Source organism: Rhinatrema bivittatum, chromosome 4, assembly GCF_901001135.1.
Source record: "Rhinatrema bivittatum chromosome 4, aRhiBiv1.1, whole genome shotgun sequence".
NCBI classification, from domain to species: Eukaryota; Metazoa; Chordata; class Amphibia; order Gymnophiona; family Rhinatrematidae; genus Rhinatrema; species Rhinatrema bivittatum.
Window position 1 is genome coordinate 353,993,608 of NC_042618.1, and position 15,342 is coordinate 354,008,949.

The 15,342-nt window shown below is 46.1% G+C and overlaps 2 protein-coding genes across 3 annotated transcripts in view; both read right to left on the reverse strand.

Moving 5' to 3' along the window:
* LOC115090966 (E3 ubiquitin/ISG15 ligase TRIM25-like) overlaps positions 1-3,747 on the reverse strand; it is a 97,874-nt gene extending 94,127 nt beyond the window's left edge. For both annotated transcript variants that reach the window (XM_029600695.1, XM_029600694.1), the window contains exon 1: positions 2,617-3,747. In XM_029600695.1, coding sequence (XP_029456555.1) covers positions 2,617-3,255 — 639 coding nt within the window. In that variant the 5' untranslated portion in view covers positions 3,256-3,747. The remainder of the gene's footprint in view (positions 1-2,616) is intronic.
* Positions 3,748-12,826: 9,079 nt separating this feature from the next.
* COIL (coilin) overlaps positions 12,827-15,342 on the reverse strand; it is a 53,266-nt gene continuing 50,750 nt past the window's right edge. Inside the window, exon 7 of the mRNA XM_029600699.1 lies at positions 12,827-13,068. Within this exon, the coding sequence (XP_029456559.1) occupies positions 12,976-13,068 (93 nt within the window). The 3' untranslated portion in view covers positions 12,827-12,975. The remainder of the gene's footprint in view (positions 13,069-15,342) is intronic.

Consider the following 15,342-nt stretch of genomic DNA (forward strand, 5'->3'; position numbering starts at 1 on the left):
TCCGGCTGCGGGGGGAGAGGGAAAATACCTTCACCACTGCGCTCGAAGTTGCACCCGCTGCCTCTCAGCCTCACCCGATGTCGGGGGCTAGGTCCCAGCCGAGGGTTGACCGCCGGACCGAGGCTTACCTCCGAGGGATCGCGGAAATCACCTCGGGAATTCTCAACTGGGGGAGGGACCCAATGGGTGTCACTGTAGGAGAGCGGGGCTCGTCTGTAGAGGTAAAATTTCTTCTTGTTTTGGTTTTCTTTGCTAAATTACTCTAATGCTATGCAAGCGTGCATAGAGTCCCGAACTGCTATGGAGACGGAAAATACTGAAGAGCTGCACTTCCTGCAGGGGTATATAGAAACATAGAAATGACAGCAGAAGAAGACCAAATGGCCCATCCAGTCTGCCCAGCAAGCTTTCGCACTTTTTTTTCCCCCTCACATACTTATTTGTTTCTCTTGGCTCTTAGTAACCTTTTTTTATTCTATTTCCCTTCCACCCCCACCATTAATGTAGAGAGCGTTGGAACTGCATCTAAGTGAAATAGCTTAATTTAGTTAGGGGTATTAACCACCGCAATAAGCAAGCTACACCCATGCTTATCGGTTTATTCAGACTGTGTAATTCAGTCCTTGTTGATTGTTGCCTGAATATAGATCAACCTTTCTTCATTCTCCCCTGTCATTGAAGCAGAGAGCCATGCTGGCTATGTATTGAAAGTGAAGTATCAGTCTTGCTCCCCTGCCGTTGAAGCAGAGGACTATGCTGGATATGCGTGAAGTGTCAAACTTCCTCCCTGCCGTTGAAGCAGAGAGCTATGCTGGCTTTGCATTGAAGTGAAATATCAGATGTACTAGGGCTGACGTCAGATTGAAATCTGATCTGTCTCCAACTGCTATCAGGAGTACACTATATACATTGGTCCTGAGTCTATCTGCTACATGCTAGGAAATTTTTACTATTATGATGGATTTGTATTTCTTGATTTTGTTTTATGCGGAATGGTACTCTTTCTGGTTTTTGTGTTTTTGCATTATTGCACTGCATATGAGTCTGGTTGGGAGGTCTGGGAAGGGAGAAAGGCTGGGAAGCATGACTGCTTGGGCCTGGGAGGGTAGAAGAGCGAGACTTGTATTGCTTCTGTTTCTCTGAAATGGGAATTGGGAGAATTTGATTTTCTCTGTGCCATTTTTTGGGAAATGTGCATCTGAATATTTATGTATTATTTCTCTGGTGGATTCTGGCTTTTTAGGGTTTCCAGTTCACTTTTTGTCTCCATGTTTCGCTTTCTAATTTGTTGTCAATTATTATGTATTTGGTGAGGAGGCTGCAGTGATGTGTACAGGTCAAGAAAAAATTTGGAATGGTTTTTCCTTTTTCTTTCTCCTAATGGTCAGAAGTGGAAAAATTGGAAATTTTGGAAGAATTTATAAATTTTACATCACAGTCCTTGACTCTTGGTCTTATTCTTTATCAGAGAATGTTTTTGTTTGCTTGCAGTACCACAGAGGGAAGAGGCAATGTGGGCAGGCTGTCTGCAGACAGGGAAGCTTTTGCTCCATAGACTATTCACAAGTCTGTCAGTTCGTTTCTTTTCTGAGGTTTCTATTAGTGTAGCTCTCTTGCCCTTAAGCCTTTCTACAAGGAGGATTTGGGAGGGGTATCGGGAAGGTAACACAAATGCATTGACCTTTGAGTGCCAGACACCCTCGCTACGCCTCTGCTCCTGCCCTAACCCCAGCACTAAAAAAAAACTACACAAAAAAGCAACTGCTAACAAGCACGACTCTCTGCATTGCCCAATAATAGCCAATAGCTTTGTTTACATGTCATTTGCATGGGCCTGGCTAAACCAACCGTGTGTTTTTTGCACAGGTTTTTTCATTACTAAAACCTTTATTACTTACAAGAGTAAGGTTAATGCTGAAAAACATGCAAAAACCTGCCTAGAAGACACATGGATAGTTCAGTAGAGCTTATTACATCAGTCCCCAAGAGAAGGGTGTGCTCTCCTGACTCTGCAGCCTACATTTTACTTGTAGTTTCAGGCCTTGCTTTAGGGATCGGTATCTGCCTAGGGTCCCAGACTTGCTTTAGGGTGGTGGCACTCTGCCCCTCCTTCACTGACAGCCCTAAGGTCCTGCGACAGAACTCCTGCCTATGACTGCAAAAAATATTAAATTCATCTCCTTTGGCTTGTCGCACATTTTCTTCCCAGGATCACACTCTCCTGTCACAACCCATACATAAGACACCCCTTTCTAGTACCCCCCCCAACACATCCTCCCCATGACTTGGATGTTCATTGGTTTGTAGTCTTGTTTCGGGCTTCGTTTTCAGGGAACCACGAGAAACTTCGTTTTTCCCGCGGTTTGGGTTTTTTTTGTGGTCCCCCGATTTTCTAATTAGTGCGCGCTAATGTTTTTAAGTTAGTGCACGCTAAACCGAAATACAAATTTTTCCGAAATTTTGGAAAAAAATCTTTACGGGTTCGTTGCCCCCTGAACCATGCCGAATTAGACAATTTCGTTGAAATTGTCTATTTTGGCAAAAACGAATGCCCATTTCTACGGCGGGCTATGAGCGAACTTTGGAAGAGCCGGGATCCAGCATGGGAGCACCAACCTGTTTCTTGGTTTTGGCTTCCTGCAGAGGGCTAGTTTTGCAGGTCTTGTGCAGGACCACGCAGATGCAGCAGATGCACTGGCCGTGCTCCCAGCAGAAGTACTCCAGCAGCTTGCCATGCTCGGGGCACTTCCTCTGCTGCAGGTTGGCCAGCGGCGGGCGTAGCTGGTGGTCGCGGAAGGCCAGGCTCTCCAGGTGGGGCTCCAGGTGCTCCTGGCAGAAGGAGACCATGCAGGTGAAGCAGGTGCGGACGGCGGTCGCCCGCAGGCAGTGATCGCAAACCACCGCATCCCCGGAGAGCCCCTGCCGACCCTTCTCTTCTTCCTCCTGCGACTCCGGCTCCTCGTCGTCGTCGTCCTCCTCCTCCTCCTGCTGCTGCTGCTGTTGTTCCTGCGACTGCAGGAACTGCTCCACCACCGTGGCCAGCACCGTGTTCTTCCTCAGCTCGGGCTTGGTGGGGAAGTTCAGCCGGCACTGGGGGCAGCTGTAGGACGAGGCCGCAGCCCAGGTCAGCTCGAGGCACAGGCGGCAGAAGTTGTGGCCGCACTGGATGGTGACCGGCGTGTCAAAGGTGGCCAGGCAGATGGGGCAGGTCAGTTCCTCGGCCAGCTCGCCCAGGGACATCCTCGCTTCGGCCATGGTGGCGGCTGATTGCTGCGGGGGCCCGGAAACGAAAGCGATCGCGGCGCTGCCTTGTTTCGTTTTCTCTTGCTTAGGTCAGAGCCGGGGAGGGCGGAGGCGGCGTAAAGGCACTGGCAGCCCCTACCAGCACGGGCTGGGCTGGGGAGGAGCGAGGAAGTGCAGCCGGGGAGACTCCCGCGGAGGAAGAGGCCGGAGTTGCCAACTTTCGTGAGGGCCAAAATATCTGATAATCCCCCCCTCCACAAAACCCAAGAAAAAGGTCTTTTATACCACTGCGCGTCCATAAAGGCATCTCCCCTTGCCCGAGAAGACGAGCGTCCGCGTGAAGACTGATCTCAGATGTCAAGTTGGAGATTTCTTTCAGGGCGACCGCGGCAGTGCCGGGAACGGGATCAACTTGATGGCGGAACCGCACCAAGGCGACCCGATCGGTGCCAACCGCCAGCCCCAACTAAATCCCAGCACGGAAAGAAGCAGGCCACCAGCAATATACTGCTACTTTTGCCTTCTTAAGTGTACTGAGCCTTTTCTTTCTTCACCTGTTTTTCATCATTCAATTCACTTTCTTAATTTATTCCATGTGTCTTTTGCCTATTTGCCTATTTGTATTTTCTATATCTTTTACATTTTATCAAGTGAAACTATAAAATATTAGGACTTTATGATAGGGGAAAGAGGATAATTTATTAAATGTGTTTATGAGGATACATAGTCATACATTTTTAATTGAAATTATCACTAACATATGGGTGACTGAAATAGCTGAAAGCCATGCGATGGTTTATATAGAATTATGTGATTGTCTCAATTCAGTGTCAGCTTTCAGACTTGGGGATCACTGTGGCCCTTAGCCGGTCCCCTGTCTGAGTGTCTTCAGCAATAACTACACTTAGTTTCTGTAATATTTATCTTTCATTTAGTAATGAGAAAAGCAGTAGCCGTTCTGAAATTTTCAGGAAGTACATAAGAACATAAGAAATTGCCATGCTGGGTCAGACCAAGGGTCCATCAAGCCCAGCATCCTGTTTCCGACAGGCCAAACCAGGCCACAAGAACCTGGCAATTACCCAAACACCAAGAAGATCCCATGCTACTGATGCAATTAATAGCAGTGGATATTCCCTAAGTAAACTTGATTAATAGCCATTAATGGACTTATCCAAACCTTTTTGAACCCAGCTACACTAACTGCACTAACCACAACCTCTGGCAACAAATTCCAGAGCTTAATTGTGCATTGAGTGAAAAAGAATTTTATCTGATTAGTCTTAAATGTGCTACTTGCTAACTTCATGGAATGTCCCCTAGTCATTCTATTATCTGAAAGTGTAAATAACTGATTCACATCTACTCGTTCAAGTCCTCTCATGATCTTAAAGACCTCTATCATATCCCCCCTCAGCCGTCTCTTCTCCAAGCTGAACAGCCCTAACCTCTTCAGTCTTTCCTCATAAGGGAGCTGTTCCATCCCCTTTATCATTTTGGTTGCACTTCTCTGTATCTTCTCCATCACAACTATATCTTTTTTGAGATGTGGCGACCAGAATTGTACACAGTATTCAAGGTGCGGTCTCACCATGGAGCGATACAGAGGATTATGGCATTTTCCGTTTTATTAACCATTCCCTTCCTAATAATTCCTAAATTCTGTTTGCTTTTTTGACTGCTGCAGCACACTGAGCTGACAATTTTGAAGTATTATCCACTATGATGCCTAGATCTTTTTCCTGAGTAGTAGCTCCTAATATGGAACCTAACATCGTGTAACTATAACTACAGCAAGGGTTATTTTTCCCTATATGCAACACCGTGGACTTGTCCGCATTAAATTTCATCTGCCATTTGAATGCCCAATCTTCCAATCTTGCAAGGTCCTCCTGTAATGTATCACAATCCGCTTGTGATTTAACTATTGCATTATATCTTTTCAGTTATTCATTAGTAATCAGTAGTTCATTGTTCAGTAATTGGCTGCTACAACCGTCTGGGCATTATCAGAAGCCATATATGATATATTACCATATAAGCAAAACTCAGTACTTAACCAATCAAAATTCTAAAAGTAAACAAGTTATGGTTTAAATTAGTTATGATCAGTGTAATATCAGCTCTAATTTCAGCATATCAAAGGTCATTACAGTTCATAGCACACATACAGTTTCTGGCTAATTCTATGATGCCTGCAAAACTTTTCTTAGCTTGACAGTGAAAAGGTACAGACAGTCCAAGGCAGGCCTTCTAAGATTGTACAGTAGTAACATAGTAAATGACGATAAATAAAGATCAAAACGGCCCATCTAGTCTGCCTAGTACTGATTGTATGTACATTAGAGATGTGAATCAGAACCGGAATCGGTTCGGATTCCGGTTCCGATCCACATGTGGGTTTTTTTTCATCGGGCCCGATCGCGGTTTTGTTTATCGGCTGCGCCCGAGCCGATAAACAAAAAACCCACCCGACCCTTTAAAACTAATCCCTTAGCTTCCCCCACCCTCCCGACCTCCCAAAAAACTTTTTACAGGTACCTGGTGGTCCAGTGGGGGTCCCTGGAGCGATCTCCTGCACTTGGGCCATCGGCTGCCAGTAATCAAAATGGCATCGATGGCCCTTTGCCCTTACTATGTCACAGGGGCTACCGGTGCCATTGGTCAGCCCCCTGTCACAAGGTAGGAGCACAAGATGGCGCGGGCCATCCAGTGCTCCTACCATGTGACAGGGTCCGGCCAATGGCACGGATACCCTGTCACATGGTAAGGGCAAAGGGCCATCGGCGACATTTTGATTAGTGGCAGCCGACGGCCCGGGAGCGGGAGGTCGCTCCAGGGACCCCCACTGGACCACCAGGTACCCGTAAAAAGGTTTTGGGGGGGGTCGGGAGGGTGGGAGAAGCTAAGGGATTAGTTTTAAAGGGTCGGGGTGGGTTTAGGGGTTATTTTTCTGTGTCGTTTTTCCCGCCCTCCCCCAAACGATAAGAGAACCCCCACGATAAATATCGTGGGGTTTTCCTATCGTTTTGGGGGAGCCCCCGATTTCTGACGATTTTGAAAATATCGTCCGATATTTTCAATCGTCCGAAGCCCAATTCACATCCCTAATGTACATATGCCACCGTGTCCCCTTTTAGAGTTGTAACTGCTGCTCAGTGCAGATTACTCCATACCCTCCATGAAACACTATGAAGCCATATCACTGCTGCTTGGAGGTACAACTGTTGGGACAGCTATGCGCACGTCTGTATTAGGTGCACGCAAGTTAGGCGCATCGACCGCCCGGCCTGCCCCACGCGCACCGCCGGTCGAGGAGGGAATATGGCGCCGACGATCCTGCTCGCACGATGGCTCCCCGGAGGGTCTCCACGTATGTGGACCCTTGCCCGGATCGGGGCCTAGCCCAAGCAGAGCTGCTCAACCCGATCGGTGCCCCTTTAAACCTCGCCAGAAGAAAACTTTCGGTACGGCAATCCGAGCTCTGGAGACCGGAGACCTGAATGTAAAGATTTCCACCTTACCTGGTCTCGGTGCTTACCGGCCGCGTGCCGGGCGGTCTCCAGCTGTGGGGGGAGAGGGAAATACCTTCACTGCCGTGCTCGATTCTGTACCCGCTGTCTTTCCGCCACCCTGGGGGCTAAGTCCACGCCGGGAACCGGCTACCGGACCAAGGCTCACCTCTGAGGGATATCGGAAATCTCCTCAGGAATTCTCAACTGGGGGAGGGACCCTTAGGTATCACCGCAGGAGAGCAGGGCTTGATCTTCTTAAAAGTAATTTTCTTTCTTCTTGCTGTAATTGTTAACACTATTCTAGTTTGTGGTATAGTGTCCGCATCTGCTAGGAGACGGAGAGATACTGAGGAAGTGAGGTCAGTGCAGGGTATATATGTACCCAGGATGACATCAGCTTGAAATCTGACTCCGTCTCTTATCTGCTAGCAGAAAAGCACAATACCCATTGGTCCTGAGTCCATCTGTGTACACTAAGGAAAATGAAATTATCAGGTAAGTAATTTCTCCATTTTCCATATCTATCCCTCGCTCCCTCCTTGCCTGTAACTTCTATTACTATTTCTCTCCCACCACTCACTGGTCCTTTCTCCCAGGGCTGGTGCTAGCATTTTTGCTGCCCTGTGCAAAATATTGCTGTGCTGTCCTCCCCCCACCCCCGTTCTTTTCTCTTTAACGCAAAATTTGTGTTGTTTACCCCAATAACCAACCCACAATGCATCTGACGAAATGAACTATCCTCGAAAACTCATGCTTTAATAAATTGATTAGTCTATAAGGTGCCATCCAACTCCTGTCATTGCAGCTGCCAAAAAAAGCTCCTCTAAAATGAATGCCTGCTCAGGACAAGCGTTAATTTTGGTGAGTAAAAATGTGCGTGTCGGGCGCACTTTTCTTTTTGCATTGGAAGGAATAGATAATAACCTCATCAACATGTATTTACATGTAACAAGCACTATTACCTACACGGACGATTGGACATGTTAATCCCCGTTTTGCATCGGAGATTATGGACACGCGTCCAATCACATGTTGAGCGGTGCACTGCGGCCAGCACACAGTATTCCTAAAAGGTTGAGGTGAGGTGTTGGTGGTGGTTTAGGCTTTTACATGCAGAGTGAGATGTACGAACAGCACAGTACACCTCGGTGAAGATTTGATGTGATTCGGAGTGAGGAAAGTCTCACAAAGTTGAGATTTCTACAATGTTCTCTTGCCCTAGCTTGATGGGCTCGCTACCAGGGTACTATCAAGCTAGGGTGAGAAAATAGTTGAAATCTCAACTTTGTGAGACTTTCCTCACTCCAAATCACATCAAATCTTCACCGAGGTGTACTGTGCTGTTCATACGTCTCACTCTGTATGTAAAAGTCTAAACCACAACCAACACCTCACCTCAAGCTATTAGCTGGCCCTCCTATAAAAATGATATAAATAGTTGAATACTGTGAAGGCCTTCCCAGAGGCTCTCTCTCTCTCTCTACTCTACTCCACTCCTCTCCTTTCCCTCTTCCCTTCCCCAAGCCCAGAAATGGCTGAAATGCAATTTCCAATCTTTAATGTAAATTGTGTTATGGCTGTTTCAGGCATATCACACAGCTTAATGGCAGGAAAAAAGGTGTATTTATTTCTGGCGTTAAAACCGTGCAATAGCATGCATTATGCTATTGCACAGTTTGATTTTGCCCCTTATTTTAATTAATCACGCCCAAACCCATCCCCAATTCTGCCTCTTCAAAAAATTTGCATTCATGCCGTACAGTAACACGATTATCGCATGCATTATGGCGATAATGCATTTTGATCAATGACCCTATAAACTAGTAATATATTTAAATAAATAACACTAGTAGTCTATTCCTACTACTATAGCACTGCCAGCTATCTATCTAAGGTGTGTGCTTGTTATTATCCTCTGTCCTGGGGCCTGGGCCTGGGCTCTGCAATCTGTCCAGTTGCCACTGGTCTGAGGCAACTGGACCACTAACATCAGTGCCAAATTTTCAAATTTAATAAAACATTTTAAGAGCAGTGAGAGGACTAGAGCAGCAACTCAAGTGCTCTTGTAGAGTATCAAAAACACACACATGTCACGTTAGTGAGTGTTGTCACATTTTGACAATATTAGTGTTGCACTTGCGGCTTTGGCAGTGTCTGGCTGACAGGCAAACCAAGCAGGCAGACAGACAGTAAAGTACTGGTCATTCAGTGACTCACTGGTGGTCATAGTGAGTGCCACCTGACCACTTTCACTAACTATGTGTGCGTGTGTGCGTGCAGCCAACTTAAGCATTGACCTTAGATTCTCTGTGCAAAGTGTATGTGGTGATCTCTAAAGGAAGTAAAATTCAATCATCATGCCATTTCTCTCTGGAAGAAAACGTGGTGATACTACTACAAGTACTGGCAGTGGCTGGCAAATGTTTAAATATGGTGGTAGAAGCAAGAGTATTGGCACTGGTGGAAGGTCTCTACGAGGCATGGATAGTACTAACAGAAAGAGCAGTCTGCCAGTTTCTAGAGGAAAAAAAAAAGTGAATTTTTGAGAATTTTGCAGACTACATGTGATCTTTATGTATTTTAGTGTGCTGAATCCAAAAATCACATCTGTTTCCTCCAGTCACGTCCGGTTTTTCCGCAAAATGCTGTCAACTCATAAACTCTTATAGCAAGAACGTAACATTATTATTTAGATATGCTGAATACACAAAAAGATAATGCGCAGAAAGACATGCTGAATATGCAAAAAGAAATGTTGAATATGCAATTGGTATAACCAATAGGAAGACTGCTTATTAAACAGTTTTAAACTGCTGACGTCGGCATTTTATGGCTATATAAGCAACGTGAAAACAGACGGCAGCATTCAGTCGTTCAAGAGGCTTAGAAGTCGCAGCAAATTTAACTCTGTTAAATCTGTTTTTGTTGAATATGTCATCCAACACTCGAATAGTTCGTGGACAGTGCCGGAATGATCCGGATGTATTCTGTTACCTTGTGGTTGTTTTACAACACCCAAACAAAGGACAAATATATCTGACTTTGTATGAAAAGCTTATCATGCATATTTCAGGGTTAAACTGGGTGACCAGGACAAACCTTGGGCACCACATAAAAGTGTGCAGGACATGTGTTGAAAACCTGAGACAGTGGACTAAAGATCAGAGAAAAAGTCTCAGCTTCGGAGTTCCAATGGTGTGGCGAGAGCCCCAAAACCATGTTGATGATTGCTACTTCTGCATGGTAATTATTACAGGCAAGAATAGAAAGACAAAATCTTCCATCCAGTACCCAAATCTCCCCTCAGCTATAAGACCGGTTGCTCACTGCAACGAAGTCCCTGTACCTAACTTAAGTACTTTGGAAAGTTACGACGACGATGAATTCTGTCATTCCAATTTTTCCAAAGACTCCGACAATGAAGATTTCGTGGACTCGTTTTTTGCAGGAAACAAATATATTACGTGCTATCGCTTCTTCAGAACTTCTTATTACCCTTGATATTCAACTTTATAATCTTTAATCAAACATTTCTCATTTGTGAAAAAATTTGACATATTGCATATTTTTTTTACTTCATATTTGGAATCAGCACCTTTCATTTGGGTAAAATCAGCAAAAATAATTAGGTCAGCAAATAACGTTTTTTCAAATGTAGACCACCGTCCTAATAATTGTGAGGATGTAGAAGATCAAGGTTTTTGGCAGGCCAAGATCATTAGCAAGGAAGGAGGAAAATCTGAACAATGTGAGGGAAAGGTCAAATCTGTGCAGTGCACTTTATTCTTAGATGAAAGAATAGTGCTAGATAAGGTCTTGCATGATGAATCTGATTATTCACAGTGGGGTAGATTTTTAAAAACTGCGGGATCGCGTACTTTTGTTTGCGCAGCAGGCGCAAACAACAGTATGCTGGATTTTATAAGATACGCGCGTAGCCGCGCGTATCTTCTAAAATCCTGGATCGGCGCGCGCAAGGCTGCCGATTTTGGGCAGCCGGCGCGCGCCGAGCCGCGCAGCCTGCCTCCATTCCCTCCGAGGCCGCTCCGAAATCGGAGCGGCCTCGGAAGGAACTCTCTTTCGCCCTCCCCTCACCTTCCCCTCCCTTCCTCTACCAAACCCACCCCCCCAGCCCTATCTAAACCCCCCCTATCTTTATCCATGGATTTACGCCTCCCGGAGGGAGATGTAAATCCATGCGCGCCAGCGGGCTGCTGGCGCGCCGAGACCCAACCCGGGGGGGTGTTCCGGGGGCCCGGAATGGACACTCTACCTGGATGGCACTCTACCTGGGCAACAACAAGCTAGGTTGAGAGAACATTGCCCAAACCTTTTCTTGGAGTGAGTGTCCTCACTCCGACGGCCAGCAAATCTTCACTAGAGACCACTGTTCTTTCCGTACGTCTCATGTTGAATGTGAAAGTGGCCCCCAACCCCCTACGCTCATACCTAATCCCCACCCCGAGTTTCTCTCTCTCTCTCTCTCTCTCAACAGGCTGTCTGGAAACATTGTGAGCTGCGATAACCCTCTCTTGGATACAGACAACATATTGTGCACTGCGATGATTCTTTGGGTGTTTTATCGCGCACCGGGAAAACATCGCGAATTGTGCTAATGTATTCGCGAATGGCGAAAACATCGCAGCACGTGACGTTTTCCCCCTGCACGAAAAAAGCCTCATTTGCATGGGAAACACCCCTTAATGCGTTACCAATGCGATATTGGAAAATGAGGCCCTTAGTGTCCAAAATTCCGATTCGCCCTGATCTACCCTGCGAAGTTAAAAATATGGCACGCTGGATCTTCCCAGACCTTTGAGTCTGTTTCAGAGGTGATGGAATATGTAAAGAAATTACCCACCACGGACACCATTGAGGCCAGTTGAACTTTTGAGACCCTGATGTTCATACATTACACTATTTATTAAGTTAACAGAAGGTACAGAACCACCTCATGCCCAGTTCAATTCAAGTTCGGGGCAGATGAAGAGTTTGGATTACTGTTGTAGTCTTTCGTTTTCACAGCCTGGTTGGACATGTTTATTAGGGGCTGACAGTGTTCTATACTATATTATTAGTAGCAAAACAGTGGTGCATACTAAATGTGGGGGGCTGCCAAACACATCAGATAGCTAATGACTCCACATCCTCCTTGGAGGGTTTGTTCAGTTTTGAGGTTTAGGGGAGGGAAAGGGAAAGGGAAGGGAATTTTACCTGGGTACAATATGCCATTCCCCTCCTCTGTGCACTCTTCTCTTGTGCTACCCTCCTGGCTCTAGTTGCCTCCCTTCCCATGCTCTCCTGACTCCCTCTCCTCCCCAGAGCCTTCCTCTGTCTCTATCTTCTTTCTTCCTTTGTCCCCCCGTCTCCTCCTTCCCTTCTCCCCTTGGTCAACCTCCTTTCCTCATGTTCCCATTGTGCCTTTTCCCTTCCCTGTGACCTTCCTTCCATACCCCGTGTCTCTTTCCTCCCTTGCTCCCCATATGCCTATCTTCCTTCCCCCCCCCCCCCTTTTTCTGTGTCCCCCTCTGTCTGTCCACTTTCCTCACCCTATGACTATCTCTTCCCCTCCTCTGTTCCGGTATCCCTCGGCTGATTTGCTGTAGCCCCCTCTCAGGTCTTGGCCCAGTACTCAGTGAGGGAGGGGGAGGGACCCAGAGGGCATTGCAGCAGGACACTGCTCAGTTCTCAGTGACTGTGAAGCCACTGGGAACTAAAGGCTGTGCCCCATCTCCTCTCCCTATCCCAACATAGGCAAGGGGGAAGGAACAAAGCTCGGCTCTCTGCTCTGTCTTTCCCTGTAACCAGGAAGATGTGGGAAAGAGGAGCCTCTTGCAAAAACTGGATTTTCAGTGTCCAGTCAATACTTCTGACCAGACACTGTACAGCACAGCTGAAAACCCGGCTGTCCATTCCAAAACCAGGCAGTTGGCAACCCTAGTTCCATCAGGTAAGTCCCTTGATCCAACTTCAGCTTTGATTTTAATTTAATAAAAAAAAGAGAGGTGCTAATAAGTCACACTGCAAAAGATAATGCAGCATGACAAAATATTCGTACACAATTTCAATATATTTTTACTCTTCCTATTTTATTTAAAATGTTAAAATATGCATACTGTATTGTAACAAAGCCAGACGTTCTGTACAACAATTTACACACATAAGTGGAAGCAATCTGTTTTACAATGGGCCACAAAATTGATTGTTATACATAAGGTCACATTTTCACAGGCTCTGCACTTTCTGCATAATCAGATGAGGTTTCCACAATCAGTCTAGGCTCAATCAGTGAATCCCATTTCTTGGTTATCTGCAACAAACAAATTCAGAGAAAAGACTCAAACAGACCTCGTGACTAGGACAACAGAGCTGTATTACTTTTTAACAGGTTTCTAAAGCAACAGCCAAGAAAATGCAATTTCCATTTTTACAATCTTGAGATATGAATAGGCATGATACCATAGAAGGGAAACCAAGGGGAGGGCAATATTCAAAGCCATTTACACAGGCAAATAGTGATTTATCTGGATAAATAGGTCTTTGTGAAAACAGCCCATCTCAGAGCAGCTAAAAAATATGCAGAGGACATTTAGCTGCATTCCTTGTGTATGTTTAGGTTCAGGGAATAACACTAAATATACTTGGCATTTTCAAAAGTGTGCACACTATTCCCCCCTCACCAACAATAGGTGCAAAGTACTCAGATGTTTTTACGGGCAAAATTTAAATCTCCCGTGAGCGTAAAATATGGGGGTTACGCGCGCAGAGGAAGTTCCTCTCCGAGCTCAGAAAGCACAGCCGGAATGAGAGGCTCCAATTCCTCTCTCTGGAATAGACAGGCCACCTTAGGATCATTTCCATCCAAGGTGGACTATTTCCCCTGGTCATCATCCAATCCCCCTTCCCCTGGGGGTGGGAGGAGAGACTCCTGCATGTGCAGTCGCACTGCCCGGGACCCCCGGAGCGGCTGAGCCTCCCAAAGCCACAGCACCTTTTAACTTCATGATCCGCAAAGATGAGGGCACATCTGTATGCTTGGCTATCTTGGGGGATGGCCCCTGCGCATGTCTCTGTGGCAAAGCACCACCTTGCGGAGACCGGAAAGCCAAAAATGCTTTTATGCATAAGGAGGACAAAATCCAAAGAAAAGGAATCAGAATTAATATCCTGTCCTCCTGGAACAGCAGAATCCCCATGTAAGGAATCCTGATCCTGATATGAAGTATCCTCAGAACTGGCAGGGACCAGTGACAGTGCTGGAGGAAGCTCCCACCCCCCCATAGCCCTTGCCTGATCTGCAGCAAAGGTGCTTAAAATGTCTGCCGTGCCTGCAATGAGGGAGAAAGGATCAGCCTGAAGCTCCCAGGGAGCAGAACGTTTTTGAGCCCCTCAAGGCTTGGCTGATGCTGCAGTCCCTGAAAAAGAACTGCCTTCCCCACCAGGTAGGCAGCAGGAGCAAATACCAGCCCTAGAAAACCGCGTGGATGATTCTCCACATGCCACACACAAAGATGGCCGTGGCATCGTGGGGGGGGGGGGGGGGGGAACGGCCCAAAAGACATTAAAAACACGGCAAAAATAGTCAAAAATGCAGCGATTCTGATGGGGAGGGGTCCTGGATCACAGCAGACCAAAAAAGAAAATTTTCCAAAAAAAAAATTTTTTTTAAATGCTCAGAAACACCACAGGTTAAGAGAGGGACTGGACCACCAGTAATCTCTTCCCCCATGTCCTTACCTGCCTGGAGCCCCACGGGGTTACAAACCCCAGCTCCAATGACCTGCTACCAGAGAGGATGACCCAGCTAGACCTAGCAACCCTGGGAGGATTGTGAAACTTCCCTCTGCAGAAGAACTTCTTCCTGCTTTTTTTTTTTTTTTTTAAACTTGTTTGATTCACAACTTAGCTAGTTCACTTTTGTTTAAAATTTAAGGGATAGCCTACACCCCCATAAACAGGGAAAGACTGCAGGGTTTATACCACCTCCATCTGCTGGAGACAGAGAAATACAGAAGGGATGCAGGAGGCACACCAGGTTAAGTGAGGGTGCCTTTCAAGTTTTTCTCTGTTTCCACCTGCTGGAAGGGAGGCATAACCCATGGTTTGGACTGATCCGGGTACGTACAGGGAACCTCTTGATAGTTATATGTTTTAATATGAATGTCATTTTGTGCCCCGCCTAGAATTGTAGGTACAGCGGATTATACATTTTTATAAACAAATAAGACTCATGGCGCCAGGATCCCCATACTGGTTTGATTGAGCTGGAAGCCCAAAGGAGCAGGAGGAAACTACTGGGTAAAAAGAGAAATTAAAAACCCCTACATTTAACAGAGGCTCCAAAGCTCGTGGATGAGGGTGCACTTTTTCATTTGGCCTTAGGTGCCAAATGGCCTGGCTATGGCTCTGCATGCATTAAGTTAATTAATTAATTCATGGGTATTTTGGGAGTTTTGTATTTGTGTTAATTTTGCTTTTGTAACTTGCCTAGAATCTTATGAAATAAGCATGTAATAAAGCTTTTTTTTTTTTTTAAAGCCTGATCTAATATGGTGTCCCTTCATCACTTTAGTTTGACAAGAAG